The following is a 22,439-nucleotide window of genomic DNA, read 5'->3' on the forward strand; positions in this document are numbered from 1 at the left end:
TCTATTTTAAAACAAATTACTGTGTTCTTGTGACTTATGATTAACATTTAGTTTTTTTTCACAATAAGATGTATATTATGTCATCTAAATTATTCATATGTTTAATACAGATAACACTGACACTACCAAGAGAAACCATGATTTATGTTTACAGTGTTCTGCATGTTGGGACACTAACTCATCAGTTCATATTACACTTACAGACAAAAGGAGACAGCATTTTTATGCTGTGTTGCTGCAAAAAAATGTTGAAACAGAAAGGGACATAGCAAGCCTGTTAAGTGAGCCAGAAGAAGTGGATACTGATCTGTGTTGGTGAAGTAATCCACTGTGAAATGCATTGCTCAAAATTGTCAGCCATCACAAATTCTGAAAAATATTAAGGGGGGGGGGGTTGACATCCAAAAATACACCACCATGCTACACTGCCACGCTTCACTTTACAGTTGTGAAGTTGCAGGTTTTATATCATGGGCCCAATAGATGTATGTTTTAGATAAAGAGAATGAGTGACATGACAGGTTATTGTGATCTTATTTTGAACTCTGCTCGCAGCCAGTCACCCTTTAATCTGTTCAGGCAGCATTTCATTAGCAATCCAAAGGAATTCCAAATCTACTTGTCATGATCATTCAATGAGCACAACTTCAAGCATTGTCCAATCTTTGTGCAAAGGTTAATTAGTAATGCTTTATTGTAAATTCCTGAGCGTGAGATTCTAAACTGTATCCACGTCATACAAATACAAACAGGCAGCCCATTATTTAAAATTACATGATGCATCAGTTATTCCGACATATGACTACCATATGTACATCAGGTTCATTTTGCATTTCCCTTTGATAGAACAACTGCCAGAATCATTTGGCGAATTAAACCCTACTGTAATATGCCTGCATGAGCAAACCCCCCCAGGAGCCCCTTTCATATCACCCTCCTTCTCTTCTGTATCCAAGACATGGAGAATCCTCCTATGTGATATCTGACGAGGGACCAAGCGGCAAACCAAAGAAGCAGTCATTTACATATCCCATATCCCCTGTTTACATGGCTCTCATTTATCATAAAAGACAACTTTATGGATAGTATTTTCAATGGATGAGTAATATTAATCAAGCCAACATTCAGTAAGAAGCAGAAATCAGCATGGAAAAAAGAGGGCAGCATCTTCTCATCTGAGTGTTGAAGGCCGATGTCTTGAGTAAATATTGCATGCAGATAAAGTGTAAGGGTAAGCAGAAAAGGCAAAGGAAGCCAGCCCAGTTTGCAGAAAGCAGGTTTCTTGGACTCAGCATTTTAGCCTATAGCTTGATGTGCCAGTTTATACACCACATTGGTGTTTTTGAACGACACAGTGATACATTTGAAAGAGGCAATGTTTGGTTTCATTTTAGGGCACAGGGCATTGATGGCATTAATAAATATATAACTAAATAAATAAAGTGTGTGGCAGAGGAGTAGCAGCAGATATAGACATGCAGTGTTCCCTGTGGAAGGCCAGCCTTGAAGCAGAGGTTACCACTATGCCCACAGCACCATGCTGTGTATCCTGTGGAGAAAAAAAGAATTGCTACTATGGTGTAGGTGCAGCGGTAGAGATATGTGCTCAATGCCTACATAGCCCTGCCTCGACGGGCCCATTAAATGGACTGTGATAAAATACCCAGGAGCATGGGCCACTTACTGCAGAGATTTGTCCACTGAACTACACTCTTTGGGTTCATGGTGGGGAGTTCATAAAGACCATAGATACCAAGGAAGTAGTCTGTGAGGAAAAGTTAACATTTCAAAAATTAAAAAAAATTATCCATGCCTTTAACTCAGGCGCATAGTCAAACCTATAAAATGCACACTTTAACACAAACTGTAGGTATGGTCCCTTTTGCATACACAGGCACCGGCATCTTTTTGTACACCCATATGCACACACTCCATTGAACAGAAATAAAGATACAAGGACACATGGTGTCACATGCACATTCATACACACACAGTGATACACACATAAACACACTTTTATTTTTTCCAACATGCAGTAAGCTTTTTCATGCTCTTTGTCTTGCTCTACATAACACAGACATAAACAGACGCACTCACACACACACAAACACATGCACACAAAGTGACACGTACACATCACCAGCAGCAATTCTCCCGGCACCCACCACCAGTTTGTTGTGTTGTTCACATGTTGTCCCAAGAGTGAGAGGCAGGGAGCGGGGAGTGGGAAGAGAACAAAGACAAAACACAGCTATCAGAGCAGGGAGGCTTGCATTATGCAGCAGCGAAATGCTGGCCAGTAACAAAACCATGGATGTGTCTTCAAGGTCTCAACTATGAGAAGTGCAGTGATGTTACTGCTGCTCATCTGCACCCATAGGTCAAGGCATGTCATCCTAGCAAGTTAAATTCATTTGATACCTTAGAATGGATAGCAGACAAAGAAAAGGTTCACATGCATATACAACTGTCCAGAGGCTCCACTTTTTCTTTTTCTTTATCTTTTTTTAAGCTTAGAATGGGTACCAGGATCTCATTTTGCAAAGAGTTAATGGGCTAATTGCAAGATGTCCACTTGAACTCGCTATATGCTATATGTTGCGTTGCATGGTGTCATTTGGACTCAGTTTTGACATTTTAGTCAAGTGCTTTAACCTTTATTTAACACAGCCTGCCTGTTACATTTAACTTAACTTCAGTATGTGTGCCTGAGCAGCCACTGTCCTTACCTTGTGACACTGGTACAGAGCCATGGGCACCGTGCTGTGTGAAGGTTCAGTTACTCTACCCCCTGCATGCTATGATTATACAGAAGGCACATGGTGACTGCAGGAGCATAGCTTCAGGTAAGTGCTTACATCTACAACTCTCTTAAAAGACTCACCATAGAAATGGATGGTCCACATTTAAAGTGGAAAAAACAGTTGCTCACATGCAGTTAGAAGTGAAATAACCAAAAGACACGGTCATGCTTACAGCTTACAACTGCATATTTAAACAATAATAACTGATAGGCAATAGCATATTGCACACTACTGTTAACATACTGATATTGCATTACATGCCACAGCTTAAGGTTATTACTGCTTTAAAAAAAAAAAACGGTTTCCATTACATGTCACTGTAATCATTTTGATTTTAAATTTAAATACAGGGATTTTAATTTTAAAAATTTCAAACACAACACTGAAAATGAAATCAACCAGCTCATGATTAACCTGGGTTGAGGAGAACATGCAGTGCAGCTTAGTGTGCTTATGTCATAATATATCACTTTACAAGAGCAGGTGTGCACACACTGACAACCTGCAAATCCTGTTGCATCCACAGGAAAAGTGAAAATTACATCTTACAGTGCATTAATTATTTTGAATAATAAGTTTCATAGCTGTGAAAAATTTGAAAATGCATAAATATGAATAACCTATCCAGATCATTAGTCTGTATTTAGTACTTGAATGAGTGTTAAGGTCATAATATGTATTAAAATCACTGTTACTTCACCATAATGATATCAATAGCCCACTTAAAAACAAAAAGAGGCAAAGCAGAGGCATATCATCAGATTTAGGTTATTACTCTCACATTGCTGTCATAATCTCTTTACACTGTGACAGAATTTTGTGCTGCTTGGGACAATTCTTGAAAGTCGCCTGATACTCCGGGTGGGAATAACTTTGGGAATAAACTCTAGTGAGATCCATTCATTATTCATCTTTCCCTTTCAATGCCATGGTGAAAACATCAATCAAACACGAGAGAGAGAGAGAGAGAGAGAGAGAGAGAGAGAGAGAGAGAGATGTAGACAATCTCATACAAGGCATCTATTCATCTTTGCCTCAGACTAACTAAGCCTTTCGTCCCAAGTAGCTTCAGCACAGAAATATTGCGCAGAATTTCAATGTGGGCCTGTAGACTGGTAGGTGGATGGTATCTGACACCAGTATGTTTCCTTTTAACTGCTACATGTTCATGTTCAGTCTGACCTACAACAGAGTCAGGGACAACTCTCCTGGGTGACAGTGCTTGGGAAAAAGGGGAAAGACTTCAAAGGGCGACTCTGATGGATGCACTGAAAGGAAAAGGGAGAAAAGTCTTGTCCCTCTTGAGTATTACAGATGTGTGTCTTTGTGTGAGAGAGGGAGGCAGGGGGTTAAAGGGAAGACGGACAGGCAGAGAGAGGGAAATCTACAAAGTGGGAACGAGAGGATGGGATTTCATGCAGAACAATAAGGACAACTGGGTAGTTTTTGAAAATGTGCTTTATTTTAGCAAAAGTGTCAAGCATACAAAGGAGAATTTGGTGTGAAAGGTCAACAATGATTCATCCGTTGTGACAGTGTGATGCTTGGAGCCTAACAGGAAGTACAAAACATTTTGGGGATTCCAACTGATTTACATTCATATGGTTGAACTTTTGACTTCCTGATGTCTTATGTGTCCAAAGTATTTTTGCACAATCCAACTTGTTATCACTATAACTAGCTCCCTTTTTTTTTTACCATGTACTTTTGTACAAAGATTTTTTTTTTTTTTTTAATGATTAAGCTGATATTGTCCTTTTCAGAAATAATCAGCCAATTTTTTGGGTGTATACATTAGTAGCAGTGCAGTGTAAACTCTTAAGTGCATCAAAGTGCTCTTACTGTTTCTGAAATGTGTTCCATAGAAAATATAAAAGGGTAAGCTTTTATTGGCAGCCCCATCCACTGTACTTATTATAGATGTATTTTGCATTGATGTGCCAACACTACCTTTCTCTCTCCTTCTCTACTTTTGATGGATCTTGTCCTCTTAAATGCAAATATGTGCACACACATGTGCACTAAGACAAACTCCCACACACGCATGTGTAAAAGCATTAGTTTTGATACCCAAAACAAAGACACAGGAAATTCCTGAAAGCAAACAGATTCATCATTAAATGAAAAACAGCTGCAATTCCTTAGGCAGGAAAAAAAAAGAAAAATTACACATACCTTTTGGGTATTGTAACTCACTAATGCCTCATGTTCACAAGTGTGGCCAACAGGTTTTGAAAACATGAAAAACACAAATTGCATTCCTGGTGCTCTTTGCATGCAGAGTCCGTTTTGTTTCAGGTCAGTGGTTCTCAGTCTCTTGGTTGTTTTATGGGACTTATACAGTGCACAAGTGCAGCTTACCACCCCACCCACCAGCTGCTATGTTATTGTTCAGTCACTTTGCCTTTGTTCTGGTTTAGCTGAAAGTGTGATTAATAATGTTGACATGATTTTTTTGTTTGTTTTTTTTGTTTTTTTTCCACACAACCCATGTAGGAGTTGCTGAGCCACCAATGAGAAATAATGGAGTTATTTCTTATCTAGGGTGAGGTTAGACAACTATTGAAATCAAATTCTGACCAAAACAAAATGTTGGTGCCTTTGACCAATAAGTGTTTGGAAGACGTGACATTTTTAGAAAGGATTAACCAGTTGTGTTTGTGTCTGTGTGTGTGTGTGTGTGTGTGTGTGTGTGTGTGTGTGTGTGTGTGTGTGTGCGTCTGTGCACATGTTGCCAAGTTCAGTTTTGTCTATCTAGGAAAAATGTGTGGGGTGTTAATACATACCATAAGGAAAAATAGCCACCACTAGTGTGTAATTATTTTTTTTTGTGTGTGTGTGTGTGTTCATCGCATACATGCCCCCTGAAATTCATGGTTTCCATGGAGACCAACATGGGTGGTGGAGGTAGGGAGAGACCCCTTACCTGCTCAGGTTCTGATACTCTGGACAGGCTTTGTTTCACAGCAGTCAACATGTTTGTAGCCTTGCAAAATGCAATATGCATAATTCATAACCTGGATGAACATGCTATGTTCAAGTCCTCATTGTGTTTAATTCAGCAGTTTGTTCCTTTTATTTGATGTAATACTGTCTTGGTAGAATAATTGACTTTAAATGCAACTTTAGTTGCGTCTCAGCCTAAACACAAATGTATGGAAAAGAGAGCATGATGGAGAATATGTTTGCAATGTGTGGTCAAGCTTTGCAAGTACTGAGTGTTTGGTGTATTGGTATATATAGTGTGTCAAAATATCATTTAGCTGTATTTCTGTAAGTTTTAAATATTTGATGTTTCATAGGCCTCTATGCGGCAGTCACAATACAATCAGCAATCACTGTTTGACGGATTTGAACCTCTTCATCCCATCAGTGAGATTGTCAGTACAAATGCATGCTGTGCAGTGGTTTAAACCCACAAAACTTTATTTTAAATTCTAGTGGTGATCCTATGGTTTCTATAAAAAGCAAATATGTCATGCTGAATTACAGGGAGATGTGTATAAAGTGACGCACAAAGCATATAGATATTTTCTGTTTGATGTATTGGTTTAGCCATGAAACAATGGCATCGTGGGTTTGAATATTTCACTCGGTGTGATGTAGCTTCAGTGGAGCATTGCAGCCAGCAGATACAGAATATGTAAGTGAGATAGTTGTGATGTATGTAATAATAAAAAGATTTTTTTTTTCTGAGTTTGAAGTTACTAAAGGGGAAACATAAAGGAAAATCTGAGTTAAGGGGGCTAAAAACTTTACTTCAAATCTTAATTAACAAATTAATTAATTTCCTGGACTTTCTAAAAATAGTTAACAGTATATGGTTAAACACATAAGGTTAGTTTATCCCCATTTTTTCACAGTGCACCACTGTGCCTGGCTTATCTCAACTGAAGTGCATCCAAAATTATTAGAAGTAAGGATTTTTGGTATTGTAGCTTGGCATTTTCAGAAGTCTGAGAAAAGGCTCCAATCGATGAGGAAAAAGAGGATTTCTACATCGCCAGCTTTGCTTCCACCAGCAATGTGCTAATTACCCTGCAGCGTCCTCTGTTCCTGCTGCTGTTTTCCAAATCAGTAAGGGAAGAAGAAACAGATTCTGGAAGGCTTATACTCCTCAAAGATGGCCCTTGAATTGGAATGGAAAAATGTCAAGTGTGTTTCTTTGGAAAGAGGACGATGAGAAAATTGAAAATCCCCCTTTGCCGAGCAGAGAGATAGTTTCTCGTTGCCTGACACAGGCTCAGCCAAGACAATCCCTTGCATAAGCACTGAATTATTTGCATATTCCAGCGGGGTGCATAAACATTACTGTTATACGCCTGGCTGGCTGAGAATGGACACAAACATTCCATGACAGCTATCATGTTACAGCGCTCAGCCGCAGACGATGTGACGGTGCGAGAGCATGGAGAAGAGCCAAGAGGACAGAATCTGCAGGCAGCATCAATATATTGATCCCATCCTCGGGACCAATGCAACTGTCATGTCAGAGGCCATCTTGGCTCTGCTTAACTTATTGATTATTTAATAGTTTTTGCCAATTCAGTCAATAGTGATGCAGAGCTGAATCTTTAATATCTACCTCCACATTGTCTTGATGAGTGAAGCTACTGATTGCAAGATGGCTAGTCACAGCTTTTTTTTTTTTTTTTCTAAAATAAATAAATAAATAAATATGCCTGTGTTTTTCTTATGTGTATTTTTATATGTGTGGTACACTGAGAACAGGCGAGATAGATTTTTATCTCTATAAATTCAAAGGATAATCAAAACTCTGGCAAAATGAACAGAGAAACAAACATCAAATGGTTGTTCCACAAATGAAAGAATGACTTGATTTTTTTTAAGGCTTCAACATTTTCTCAAGATTGAGAGGTTTAAGCATTGTCTGTTTGTTTGTTTGCCAGTGCTGAACAGACAGCTTTTCAGGGATGCTGGGCTCTATCAATACCAGTTAAAGGAATCTCGCTGTAGCTTAGTCAAACACAAGGGCATTTGATTGTCTAACATATCCAGATGCTTGTTTCCATTATAGATGGGGTGCTTAGTTTGGGAAGTACATAACAAGAGAAAATAAAATGGCATCATTCTGACATTGTGCTTTTTCTCCTGTGAATCCAAGGCATTTCACTTTCTCAAAAACATACCTATTATGGCACCTTCGTTTGAAAATCATTCACTTTAATGTTTCTGTGCATGCAATGCAAGTGCTAATGCAGTGCTAATCCTTATACAAGTTTGAGCAACTCACCGCAGTTGCACCATATGAAGTGCATGCAGTGTATATCCATCAGTCCCTGAACTTATCAAATTAATCTGAACTGAAAAGAAATTACCATCAGCCCACAGATGACTGAGGAGTGCGATTACAGTAAAAACACAGTTAACATTAAACACCAGCCTGTGATATTTCCTGCCATAGTTTCTTTGACAGTTTGTTAAGATTTTCAGCAGTTATTCAAGGAAAAAACAGTCTTCAGAGCTATTAGAAAATAAACACAGCGGTAGACCTACTCCTTCTTACTTTCTATAAATAGAACCTTGATGTAAAGTGTCACCACTTGTTTCTCTTTCATCTCTGCCTTTTCCACCCACAGAGCGACTGCATAACCTTGAAGTCTGCCTTGACTTGAGATGTATCATCATGATCATCATTGGGATTGGGATCAGGCACCAGAAGAAGAATTGTTTTAGCTTGTGGAGGCACATTTTGCTCACACATCGAGTCAAAGGCCTGGTATATCACTGGAGATGAATGTCTTAATTAGGTTCCGCACAACCCAACCCCAGGTAATCCCTTCATTTGCGGCAGAAAAGAGCCACAGGGCCATTAGCACATTACCTCCAAATAGTGTGTTTTCAGTGAGCCTATTGTTGCCTTGGCGTCAAGGAGAAACCTTTTTGGAAAGCACAAAAATGTCTTTTCAGTTGCTGACAATATGAAAGGAGTTGGTATAGGTAACCAGAAAAATGGCAGAGGGAGCTCGAGCATTCCTAGCAATAGTTCAAGTATTTTTTAACACTCACTACCCTTGAGAAAAAAGCATCGAGGAGAATAGAATGTTTCATTGTCCATGTGGGGTTTTAAGACAGCTTAAATATCGCACACACACACACACACACACACACACACACATTGCACACACTTATTTATACAATTCCCAAATGCCTTTACAGTGCAACCTGATCATGTGGCGGACTCTCTGGGTGCTGGTGAATACATTCAATGGTAGCACTAATACAGTGGTCTTAAATGGCCTCAGTAAATGGTTTTTTAAACAGTCCACTGAAGCGTGATGTCTCCTCGCCTGAAACTCCTTACAATTATCCCTCACAGATTACCACTGATACAATTTATTTTCAGGCCATTGTGGTCCAGTGATTCCCTTGATTAATTATATCGCTTAGGCTAAAAGATCACTCTCTATCTTTAAAGAAAGTGAGCCACCTGTGTGTCTGTGTCCTTTACTCAGGGACTTTACAACATACCTCTGGGAATGAGGTCATTAGGAAATCCTAAATTTCTTTGTGACTCAAATCGTCCCCAAATATTTTTGGTTTGGACTAAATGTATTTTAATAGGGCTGTCTAGACTGAGGTTGCTGCAGAGGGCGGACAAGGGCTGATTGCATTTAACTCAAAAGCAAAGTTCAGACAAGATTTATTGTCAGTGCTGACGCTTAGAAAATACTCTCTTCTATCCACAAGGTTACTCATCCAAGCTGGAAATCATATTCCATCTTTATATCTCGAAAACATAACAAATAAAGTCTCAGTTTCTTATTCAGTCAGTCAGTTTAGAAAATAATGGGGGCGGAATTAAAGAAAGTGATTAACAAACTCATGTTGTCTGTGTCTATACCAGCATCTATGCAACTGTAAAGCAACATCTAACACCAACATCCTGTGTCTGCTGATATGATCAGACTGCCAGCGGTGGAACAGCTGAGTGATTGAAATGCTAATCAAATCAACTCGACACAACTTAATTAATCCACTCAGGATACCAGCAAAACAAGGATTCTTTTTTTAATCACTGAAGACTGTAACCTGCCCATACCATTTAGTTTAGGTGGGGGGTGGTGGGGGTGGGCGTTGTCGAGTTTACTCAAGTCTTTGATTATCGCGAGGGTGGTGGGAGCGGAGGAGGATGGAGGATTTGTTCATAACTCACACTGTTGCGTTATAAATCCTCCTGTCTTGTGTAGGTGAACACTATATTGATCTTTGCTCAAGAAATATAGTTCTCCTGAGCCATTTGCCTTTGTTGATATATGGTATAGTAGTGTAGAAAATGAGTTGCAGAGGCCTTCAGGAGGAAGATAGGCTGAAGTCAAACTCTTATGATGAGCTGAGTTGTCCTGTAGCGCACATAGAGCACCACCCTTCAGTGCGTGTGTGCGTGTGTATGTCTACCTACATGTCGGTCTTCCTGTCTTTGTGTGCATGTGTCTCTCTATCAAATGGCGTTTATTTGTTAACTCCTTCATTACAGTCTCAAAGGGCTCCTTAGCACCCATGTTATGAAAGAATAAATAGGCATTATGGATGAAAACATCATCCCTCAACCGTAGATCCTCAATGAGAATTACCAGGAAAAGATCATTAGTAAAACAAAAGAGAAGAGCTCCTGGGAAGGGCCTCTTAGGGAGGGATCACCCCTCCAAGATGGTCAGATGTGCAACTGGTGTCTAGAGTGGGCAAAAAAAAAAAAAAAAAAAAAAGATAAACAGTTGCTAATAAAATAAAATAAACAAAATCCATGTGTCCAGGTGGCAGATGGGTCAAACAAACTTCATCCCAAAGAGGGACAAAGGAAGTTGAGTGTCTTACAATGTTTCAAAAAATGAACACACATCCTTGATAAGTCCGGTCCAAAATGTCTTACTTCATAACTGCAGTGTGGCGCTGCCAGCTGCAACTCTATCTTCACAGTCTGCTTTGGCAATAGAGGTGTGGATTTAACTGACTGATGCTTTTTTCATTCTCTAATGGACTGACCATGCATTTGATACTAGAAATGAACTAAATATAAGTTGTGAATATTATACTTGCATAAAGTAAATAAAGTAAATAAGACCTACATTTTGAGGCTGAAAAAGTATGAAATTTGATGCAGTTATGAATGACATCATTATTGTTATGTGCCCTATGCAGCATTTGAAGTTAGAAGTGTTTGTTAAAAAGTGTATGTACCATTTCCATAGCCCCAAGCCTTATCCACTGAGGGTAATTTTTTCCCTTTGTTCCACAATGAAAACTTTTAGGCTTTGCCCTGAGGGCTTGAACAAATTCACTACAGTCTCAGTCTCTGTAACACAGATTGCGTGTTGTGGACACAACTTATGTGAGAATTACATTCCTCCAACTCAAACTAAATCATTCAGCAATACCACAAATTGGACATTCAATTTTCTCTCGCCTGTTTTGTCCATTAGGGATTTGGTGTGTTTAGACAAGTATTACATCTTTTGTTAAAGTTAGGATACGGTTCTGGTTGTTGTTAAAGAAGAAAATATTTTGGTAAAGTGTAAAACTTCAGTCAGAATAGAACATTTCCTCTCATATAGGGCCTCAACCTCGGTTGTTGGAGTTGGAATAAAATGTTTACACCCATCTCCCTTCAAGACCAGAATACTGTTAATTTGTTGTTTCCAGTAGTCCCATGCCAATCCTTTCATGATGGAAAAAATATAGTCCTCTCTCATGTGCTAAGCATGTATGTACATGCAAAACAAAATTTTTGGAGCGCATGCAGGCTCTACATATTCTATCCCTCATCTCATAATTAAGATGTGATATAACAGGAACAGCAGTTAAACGTGTTCTTATTGAAGTAATGGGGCATAATGCAAAGCAGATACCCACAAAGCAGCCAAACTGTCCTCAACATGTAAGTAAACAAAGCTGTTAATGACTGAGGGGGGTATGAAATGCTAACAGAAACTTCTTTGCATCTGTCTGTTAAAATAATACCCTCCTAAGCCTTCCTCCCTCCTTTGAGAAAATGTTGGGTTTGAGTTAACTGCAGCCTTGCTGAGCATCAGACAAAGCCTGCTCCTTTCAAACATTTATGTACTGAACTTTTGCAGCTTCATATGTTACAGTGATGCTGTCTGAAACACTGACAGCTACTGTATTGAACTCCAGTTCAAGAGTCATGAAGCACTGAGATATGCCACTGATACACCATGCATTCAGAGGATTACCAAAACACTGTCAATACCAAACATACACACAGGTGCAACTAAAAGCATCTGTAAAGATATATATTGTTTTAATGAATGCATTCTATACATGTAGACCAGAGATCACTTTCAAAATAACAATATATCTCAGGATATGTGTATATATAAATCCTTGCCTCAGTTTATGCATTACTTTCTCCTTTGACAAAAACAGCAATTGCACGGTGATGCCTGAACTGGGATGTATGACAATTTAATCAAAAGCTGCTAATAAATACCTGGTTAATTAAACAATGTGAAATATACACTGAAAGGGAAAGTTAAAACAGGGTGAATAATTATGTCTTCCGTTCAGTGGAGCCGCATCCACTCTGTTTGTTCCTTGTCCTATCAAGTCTATATATACCACTCTATTATGCATTCAGCACAAACTGATAAAAAGCTGCAGAGCGGAACGTCAGCGAACCATAGGTGACTTAGTCAGCAAACCCAGCCAAATATAATTTCCAACCATAGTTTAAATAGAAAATTCGGGTTTCTGGATTTGTTGGCTCAGGCTGGTGTTTCAGGAGGCTGCCAGCTTGTTCTTTTTGGATATATATGTAAAGGAAACAGATGGGAAGGGTTGTGTAGTGGCAGATCACCACTATTATGGTTACATGGTCAGGGTGAGTAATGGAAAATGTTCCTTGCAAGGCAATGTATCATAGTGCATTCTCACCAGAACACTTTGAAAAAAGTAAATAGATGCCTTTGTAAAACTGCATGGGAAAAAAATAGTCATATTTTTGAGGTAAATGCGATATCTAGACCTTTTTGCTGTAAAATACCCATTGCTATGATACCAGTTGTTAAATATGTCTAATCTCCAATGACAAAATGTATGTGGTGGTTTTATATTGCACATCACAATCAAAGCTTCATCAAAAGTTCATTTTCAGTACATTTGTAATATTAGCAGGCAGGGTATCTGCGGTAAAAGTATAATGTGCACAGTGACAAAGAGAAGGAAAGCACAAGCTGATGCCAGTGGTATCAATGGCCTGGGACTTATAGTAGAGAGAACAGAGAAATAGAGAAGCCTGCTGGGGGAACATCACTTCGCTCTGTGTCCCATTGCTGGGAGAGGAAGGGAAAAGACGATACAATGCAATATTCTCTTTGGAATTAATTCAGTGTCTCTGCTCGAAGAGTATCTAATTTGGTGTTGCTTGCCTTCCTTACTGTCTCAATCTGCCACTTGCTCTCTCTGTCTCTCCCACTCTCTTCATCCATCTCCCTTACTATCGCCCTGTTTCCATCCTGCTCTGTGCCTGCCCCACCCTCTCCTCAGCACCACTCCCAACCACCACCACCTCTCTCTCTCACTCACTCTCTCTCTCTCTCTCTCTCTTCCCTATCTCTCCTTCCTCTTTCTCTGCCTAAGGCCTTTGTTAGACTGTCTTTGTGGCGAATGCAGAGAGGAAGAGGGAGGCCTTGAACACGATTCAAGAAGTCTGATTGGGAAGGAGAGCACAAGGACCTGGAGACATGGGAGATGAAAAAGGGAGTGACTTGATATGAACCCCCCCACCCCCCACCCGTGAGAGACGGAGGAAAGAGAAAGAGAGGGAGCAAGGAGAATGAGGGTGAGAGGAGGAGAGGAAAGGGAGAATACTGATAGAGGCACGGAGAGATGCAAAGAAGTGGTTAGAGAAGAAAGTGGTTATCCCCTTATCCACTTTTTTAGAGAGCTTAACCTCGTTAAAACTATGGTTATGCCTTGAGAATGCTGAGGGCATATTAGATAATAATGCCGCATGCCAATAGTTTGCATTCTGAATGAATTCATAGATTCCCTACCTATTAAGTTTCAATTTCAGATTAAGTTTGCATCCTTAAGGTGCTGCTTTAAATATAAAAAGAAATGCTTTCAGCCCTCCTGTCCATAGGGATGAAAAAATGGACTCATTATGCCCTTCAAGGTGTGAACTGTGACTGCAATAGAAAGAGTGGACACCCCTTCCAACTCTGTAATCTGTTAGAAATGAAAACACAGTGCCCATTTTAGTGGGCGAAATAAAAACAGCAGTAAATGAGTCAAATATGAGAAGGTCACTGTGTTTTCCAGCCCGTTGCTCATCCTAAATGGGTCCCCGTGGCCTAAATGAGGATGGATGTGAGCTGAAGAGGATTCACTGGTCTGCGCTCAGCCTCTCAACCAGCCTAGGGAAGACAAGGTCAAAGGAGAGGAGAGGAGCTGCGTTCAAAGAAGGACTGGCTGTGAGGAGGTTTAGATATACTAGTCTGGAGGATTTACTCTACAGAATAAAGTTCCTACAGTGGAAGCTGGATGTGAAGACTCATAGGAGGTCAGTGGACTCAACTTGCCAACAAGCCTGAGTGCTCCCTGGCCAGTGGGACGCTCTCTGATCATCTCTCCGTCGTTTGATGGCTTGTTTCTCTTTGACACAGTTGAAACAGAGGCCTAATGAGAATTTGCATGTTGCTGTCTAGAGTGTAAATACACAAAATGTAATCAAACGAATAATTTATTTTGATGTGTGATCATGGGAATTAAAAGCCAAGTCACCAATTCACGTTGAAACTAAAATGGATCGCCACCAAAATAATATTCTTGTTCTTGTCCTTGATACAAGGATTGCCAAGGACTGACACAATGCAACATTTGCATGTGATTGTCACAGGAGATTCAGGGGCTGTATAAGTGTTGGGAGATTTTCAGTGTGTAGTTATTATTTTTAAGGAATCCTCCTTATTAATCATGACAATATTAAAATAATCATTCATCTCACTAAGTATCATGTACTATGTGAGCAGAGGCTGGAAACATGAGACCGTAGGAGCCGCTGTGATCGTACACTAGGAACAGAGGGTAGTGCCTCATTACGGTGATAGCAGACTTTACTGTGGTTATTGTGGGTGATTTATTGGTTGTCTTGACCAAGTGCATACAGTTATAGGTCTCTATCTACATTAACCAAGGAACCCTTGATATCTTTCATGATTCCAGCCGCAGAGTTTCTAAAACACCTCAAGGTCAGACTGATAACCACACAGTGTTGGATGATGACATTAGCTTAAATTCTTAGCCTCACCCTGCTCTGTCGTCAATTATCCCTCACTACATTGTGTGAAAATATTCAAGGAAGAAAGATAAAAAAAAAAACAACAACACTATCATGGTACTGCAAGTGACACAGATATAATAAATGGGCTCACAAATACAGTTTTAAACAAAGCAGCAAGAAACATGATGTCCTCTACAAATGATGCGGCCCAGCAAACAGCAAATGTCATCTTAGGTGTTTATCAAGTCTGGGAATCCCAGGTCGATATTTGTGTCCTTCAGGAAAATGTTCCTCCCGAGTTCTCTTGGAGAGAGCAAACTTCTCAAGAATGTGTGCACAGACAATGCATTTTTAAGCTTGGTGAAACCTTTATTTTGCCCTGATGTCACAGTTGAGTGTTTTTTTTTTTTTTTTTTCAGGAATTCACCAAAGTTTTGAAAGAGCACAGAGGTCAGTCACTGAATCAAGACACTGTTTTTGAAAGGGAGCTCAAAGGTCCTAAGGTGTGGTGTAACTGCTGGGCATAGATGAGCATAGATGGTGCATGTAAATGGTTCTTCATAGATGCATTTGATACTGTGGTGACACTGTACAGCCGGCTGACAGGTGGCATTCTACAAGTAGTCTTCTCCACCCTTGATGGTGTAATATGAGTCAAGCACCCATGGACCTAATTGCTCATTGACGAGCAGGTAGAGCAGGACTAATATGTCTTAACCTGGAAATAAGGGGATGACAAGCCTGAAGCTGTACACCCAGCCATGCTCCACCTATGTGACTGGATGGTGAATAGCCCTTGTCAGGTTTGTCAGGAAAGGGTCTTGTTAGCGATTTATCTTACATTTCAGGTTTGTCATAATGTTAGCTGAGAAAAAAAATGGGCAAATAACATTGCAAACTATTAATGTTTGCCTAGTTACATGCGTACATCTGTAGTGATTAACTGCAGCAAGTAAAAACAGTGACAGGATGGACAAGCCAGCAGTTGAAGGACAGCACACAAATGGGGAAGGGCGGTTGCTGCATTGAGTAGGTAATGAAGGAAGAGACTTTGATTTGCTTTCCAGGCTTGATCACGTGTATTCATGCTGCTGATGAAAAATCAATTAACAATACATGGCACAACAATAACAAAACAACACAACTGTTTCCTGTGGCTTTGCAATTTCAGTTTGGCTATGTGTTGACATTGTGCAATGCTCATTAGATGCGATGCATTTTTCTCACAATAAATCAAGGGGGCTCCTATTCCTTCTTGTTGGCTGAGTTGCAATTTAGTACATGCCTCATTGGCAGGGAAACTTATGGGATCAGCTGTCTTTTGTTTTGAGTCATATTTTGGCTATTAGGTATAGCATTAAACAGACCATGGAGGACACGAGAATACGTGAGATTGCATTATGAGCAAAACCTTGTGTTTTGACATGTAATTGTAGTGGCCACCATGGGGTAATTAGTTTAATTTTTTAAAACAGAGAAATTCAATAATGAGATGCATCATTCCCTGAAATTTAATCAAAATCCGATCAGTGGTGTCTGAGATATCCCACGTGGAAATTTTAGGAACAAACACAATATAGCAACCCCCATCCTCTAACAAAGAATAAATAGACAAATGGAAGAGGACCAATTCATAGTCCTTATTGGTAAAAATCAAACATATAAAACCAATGCCAGGCAAAATATTTGAAGCAGGATTAAAAAAAAAAAAAAAAAAGCTTGACACCTGGATATGAAATCGGGATGTCTCAGTGGAATTCACATATGGTCTATCAGCTCCAGCATATCATCTCACTGTATATTATGCACTAATTAAACTTCATTCAGTCCCAGTGCACTGAATGCAAGACGCCACCTGGAAGACATGCTCTGAGAACACTGTGCAGCCATCACACTGTAAAATATTAAAAAAATATATCAACTGTGATGAAACAAAATGGGATGTATCGTAATAGGATGGATGGGTGGATGGTTTCTAGTTCTTAAATTCAGAATTGTGGGATAAGATCTTGGTAAAACTGTCAAATGTTCATAAAGATGAACAGATGTTTTTTGTCTGGAGTTAACCTTGCACAGTCAGATGATCAAAAATGAGAGTTGATCTGGAGTGACTGGTCAACTGAAAAAAACAAGGCCTGGGCCAGTTAAGTGTTTACTGAGGCTGCCATTCTTTCTGAACTTGTTAAAAACAAGTCAGTATGACATACAATGTGCTGCTGATGCCCCTGATGAACTCTGACCTATTTGCATGCTTTTCAAATGAACACAGCGCTCTGGAGCTCCCACCACAACAACCACTCTGCCTATCTCTCACAATACTTCAAAACACTGGCCCAATTTAACATTATTACAAGTCCTCCTAATGCCCAATATTTCATGGAATTTGGCTAATTTATCTGGCTACTGTTTGTTTATTCGATTTTAAATCTGGACACTGAAAATATCAAATCAAATTGTGAAACCTGAACAAATGATCCAAAATCTCAAACCCAGGAAAACAGACTTTCCAGAGAGAGGGAGAGAGAGAGAGAGAGAGAGAGAGAGAGAGAGAGAGAGAGAGAGAGAGAGAGAGAGAGAGAGAGAGAGAGAGAGAGAGAGAGGAAAAAAACTTAAGATGTCTAAGTGAGCGATCCAACCTTGAGAAAGGCAAGTGTGGGGACTGAAAACGGGGCTCAGGGAAGAGATCGTGGCGCCTGATTATACAGTTTAAAGTCCTAACCCCTCAGGATTTTGGAGGTGCTCCTCAGGCAGCGGGGAGGAGCTACGGTTTGTCTCCATCAGTGAGACAGCGCCCCAGTCGGTTTGCTGAGACCGACCGTAAATCGCACTCTCCCCATCAGTCTCCGGTGAAACCGGCTGTCCTGGAAGCTGCGTCAAGCCACACAATATCTAAAAGCACCGGATGTTAGATGACTCCGTTTTCAAAACAAGCTCGTAATATTTGTCATTTGTGAAAGACATTAACAGTTACGTATTTTGATAAACAAAAAATGGACAATCCCATAAAGGCTCCGTGGAATAAATACCTAGAATACTGAGTGGATACATACAAATCGCCCTGCATCCACCTATTAGGACTTTCAGAGTTTTTAAAATAAAATTTATCACAGATGTTGATCCTTAACCATTCCCTCTATTAGTATTTATTCGCACTGCTTAGGTGTGTGTTTTCCCTGAGACATACAGAGCAGTTTCATTAGTAAGTCTTTTATTTTCAAGATTATAGCCGGAAGTATTGTTTCTTTGTTTTGCGGGGCTTGACATTAGTTGTCCGGGAGCGTTGAGCGCACATACACAGACACACACACACACACACACACACACGCACACACCACTCTCTCCCACTATCGCACCACTGCGGTAAGAGAGAGGAAGGCAGCTGTAGAGGGGGACCTGGCAGCCACCGTCCACTTGTTTGTGCACTTGGCGTAATATCCAGGTGGCGAGTGCGCCTTTGCCGACTTTACCACAGACGGAGACTAGCAGGACTTTACGCGTACCAGCTTGAGAGGGGATAACAGCAGCTCCGAGGACAATCCTATACGGCTCAGCAGAAAGACTGGAAGGTGAACTTTTGGGTCTTGCTCCGCGATTTTCACCACATCTCCATAACGTTGGGAGCGAGACCTGCTTATTATGTCAGAGAGGATGGGACCGCTACTCGTTTCCATCGTCCTCTGTTTGAGCGCCGCTGTCCCGCAGTTGGTAAAAGGTGAGTGGAAAAGTGACTGCCTGGTATGGACGCTGTCACAATCACGTTGCATATGTGTTATCTTCGGGGCTACCACAAACTGATATTCGGTGATTGAAAAAAAATGTATCTCACAACTGAAATGAATCTCGCAGGTAGCGCACTGAGCCGGAGTTAAGGAGTAATTGTGTGAAATATGTGCAGCCTGTTGTCTGCGGAATAGGAACACCAATAATTTACTGCCTGCCAGAGCATTAGCACGGTTTGGCCAAAGTAAACTACCGCCCACAATCTGCTTATGTACACAGCTGGCTAAATGGTGGTTTATGGAGGTTTATCATGTTTTGGAATTGCCTGGATAGTTAATGTTTTTTGACATTTATTTTATTAGTAGTATTTCATCCGTGCGTAATTTCTCTCTGCTGAGGGACTCAGAGTCAGACTGTGCATCAGGGCGCGCACATTTGTCTTGTACTGCAAGCGGGTCCTCTTGTCAGGGAGGCAGATATTTACATTGCTGCGTACATTGTATTTCCAAATGTTAGTCTCCAGCTCTTGTTGTGCTCTGGGATGTTTCCACAGAATACCGACCGTCCAGCGTGTGGCTCCGTGCGGTCCTTTCACACAGAAAGACGCCACTTTTCCTGCTTTCACAACTGAATTACTTGATTACGGGATAGATAAATTGAGAGATCTCTTGGGTTTAGTCTGCAGACAGATTCAGATGCTATCACTCAGGGAAGGGATGCAAGAGAGGCTCTGTTAGTTGCAGCGGGGGTACCATTATTGACCACGATGACATCACGAGAAGGTCAATTGCGCATTACAAGTCTAATGTAGGGTGTCACCCAATACTGTAAGGCTGCTGTGTATAGATGGTTCATTGCTTATAGATTCATGTGGTCCACTGGGTCGGCAGAATTATTTAATGTAAGTCTCTCCTCCCCTCCTTCACATCACTCTCTTTGTCCTTCGGCAAAAAAAGAGCAATAGGAATGTTTAAGCTCTTGCCCACTGTAGATATTTCCACATTCTGCACAGCAGCAGAGGACTGTGTGGAGGATTTGTAGGAGGAAAGCAGTGTAGCCCTTTTAGAAGTGGGTCATGCATCCTTCCCTTCTCTGTTCATTTGGCAACACACTTGCCTCAGGAGTCACCCGTGTCAGACAGACCTCTGTCTCTACACCAGGAGTGTGCCTAGAGCAGAGTTTGTAAGACCGCTTGGCTCCCTAAGCCTCGCAGTGTCAACTCTCAGCGTCAGCCCTTACAAGACATAATACTCCCTGGTAGACTGGCATAATGAATGCAGAAGAGAACGGGGAGCTGAGGTGCCTTGGGTCGACTTGTTTCAAGGCTCAGTGAGTTAAAAATACACCCTGAACTAGTCCCTCAATTAATCATTTTCCTGTTAAATTTGGGGAAATGTAGAGGGATTTTGTTCTTCTGCACTTAATACAAAAAAACTGTAGCCTCATCAACAATGAGGTGCTGGGCTGACAGGGAGATGGAGTGGGATGGAGGGTGTTATGTTATATCTTACCTGCTCTGTCTGTGTATGAGTAGGATGTGTATGGAGGATGCTTTCATGTAGTCGTAATGGACACACAGCTGCTATTTCAGCAATATAACCTCAGGTATTCATTGTGCTGCGTATTGAAAAACATTTTATGTGGAGGAGTCAGAGGAAAAGGGACTCCACTGGCTTTCACAACAGAGATTTACTGTCATATTTTACCATGTCCACAAAACAACTGGCTATCCTAAGTTGTCCACAAATTTCCCTTATGCTTAAGTCAAATTATCTTTGACATGTATTTCCATTGGAAAGAAAGAAAGAAAGGAAGAAAGAAAGAAAGAAAGAAAGGGAGGGAGAGAGGGGAAAGCAAATTCTCAGTGTTGGTATTCCATCATTTTTACTTTCTGCTTGTGTTGCTTTGTTGCTCAAGGTGGCAGGTGTCTTTGGAGACAGGTGCCAACAAACCCTGTATCGGCGACGTTACAGTACTGCTCCGTCCTCTGAAACAAATTGATGAGTTAGAAACATCTACTTTCACATTGGTTACTCTGTTTTGTTAGTGCTGCTGACTCTCACCTATTGTCTGGGATCCTGCATACCCAACTGGAACTGCACCTGTTGAACTTTATATGGAAATCTGATGCATTTTAATAGCTGAACATTTGCAATCACAGCTTTTTAGGCAAACAGACAGCCATCTGGAGAGGAAATGCAATATAGCCTGTTGTCGGTGAATCATCATTTGTAGCTGTTCATGCTGTGTAGACTACTACTCATGGTCACTGCTGAGCTCGCTCGATACGTTTTATTTGTGTGACATAGTGAAAGAAGTTTGTTTAAATCAATCCCCTTATGTGGAAACAGTACATTTTCTGTTACTGAGTGCGCTTTTGAATTAGGATGTTCAGTTGCACAGCGACCTACTGTGCTCACAATCTCAAAATATGTGGGATTGAAACTTCAGTGGAAGACATGCTTAGAGGAATCTTATGCCTTGCGAGCACTAATGACACTGGGTACATTTGGATTAAAAGAACGCCTGGGCCGAAATGGGAGAGAGAGAAATTTTTGGTCTGTGTAAATTAATACTTTAGGGATAGTACGGTGCCATGGAATACCTAAGAAGTAGTGCATACTGCAGGGTAGTTTCACTTACATTTCCCATGGAAATAGTCAGTCATGAAAGTAGACTAATGATATTCTGCACAAAATGTGTCATCTGTAGCATGCTGTGTCGTCTTGTACTTCATGCTTCATTTCATCATAAGGGATTTGATATATTGATCTCTTTCACCAAGGGCCCAGTAGGTTGCATAAAACTAAAAATAAGTTCATGAAGAAATTATTGCAGCAGTAAAAGACATACTTTGGGTTATCCTGAAAAAAAAAAAAGATACCATTAATAATTTGCTTTCTGGCCCTTGGAGACTAAAATAACATTTAAATTGTGGGATTGTCCTTGGTTAACTTTGAATGAGACTATCTGAAGTCAATTGGTGCTCACTTCCACAAAGGAAATATGAAACAGAAAGAAAATCAAACAGACTCAGTTGCGCCCGTGTGGTGTAATAGCAAATAAATGTAGGGCTTGTTTTGCCAAACAGTTGGCTGCATATAAATGCAATATATGCTGCTTAAATGCATGCAGATGATAGTGATCTAAAAGCTCATTGCATTTAGCATGAGCTGAAGGTTACGCCTGATGTACAGGTCACTTTTAATAATGCAGGCTCTCTATCTAGCTCAACTGTGCCCTTCTCTCTGGTTTTAAATGGCATAGTCTTCAATCAATGGAGAGAGGTCAGACCTCTGTCAGATCATCAGCCATGATAACCAAAGGAATCTCATTGGGTGACAACCCACACATGAGGAAATACAGCATGGGATACCAGAACACAACAGAAATTAATCTTTTCCACAGTGCCCTCTTCCTCTGATGGACTGATACAGCCTGCAATCATCGTGCTACTTTTTTCCATCTTTGTTGGACTTGACTGAGCTATTCGCTGTCAACACAGATGTTCCTTAATCCTATTAAAATTTGAAGGGGAGTTCATTTGTCTCCCATGCTGACAAGTTAATAGATAAAGTGCTATTTGTCTTTGCTGTAGTTGTGCGTCTGTTGTCCTCCCTTTCATGCCTGACTTATTGGGAGGGCATTAGAAG

General features: G+C 40.4%; 1 protein-coding gene across 1 annotated transcript in view; it reads left to right on the forward strand.

Annotated features, from left to right (window-relative positions):
• Positions 1 to 18,404: 18,404 nt before the first annotated feature.
• The window catches only part of edil3a (EGF-like repeats and discoidin I-like domains 3a), a 152,032-nt gene continuing 147,997 nt past the window's right edge, over positions 18,405 to 22,439 (forward strand). Inside the window, 1 exon segment of the mRNA XM_030060238.1 lies at positions 18,405 to 18,778. Within this exon segment, the coding sequence (XP_029916098.1) occupies positions 18,703 to 18,778 (76 nt within the window). The 5' untranslated portion in view covers positions 18,405 to 18,702.

The sequence above is a fragment of the Myripristis murdjan genome, chromosome 9 (assembly GCF_902150065.1).
Source record: "Myripristis murdjan chromosome 9, fMyrMur1.1, whole genome shotgun sequence".
NCBI lineage: Eukaryota > Metazoa > Chordata > Actinopteri > Holocentriformes > Holocentridae > Myripristis > Myripristis murdjan.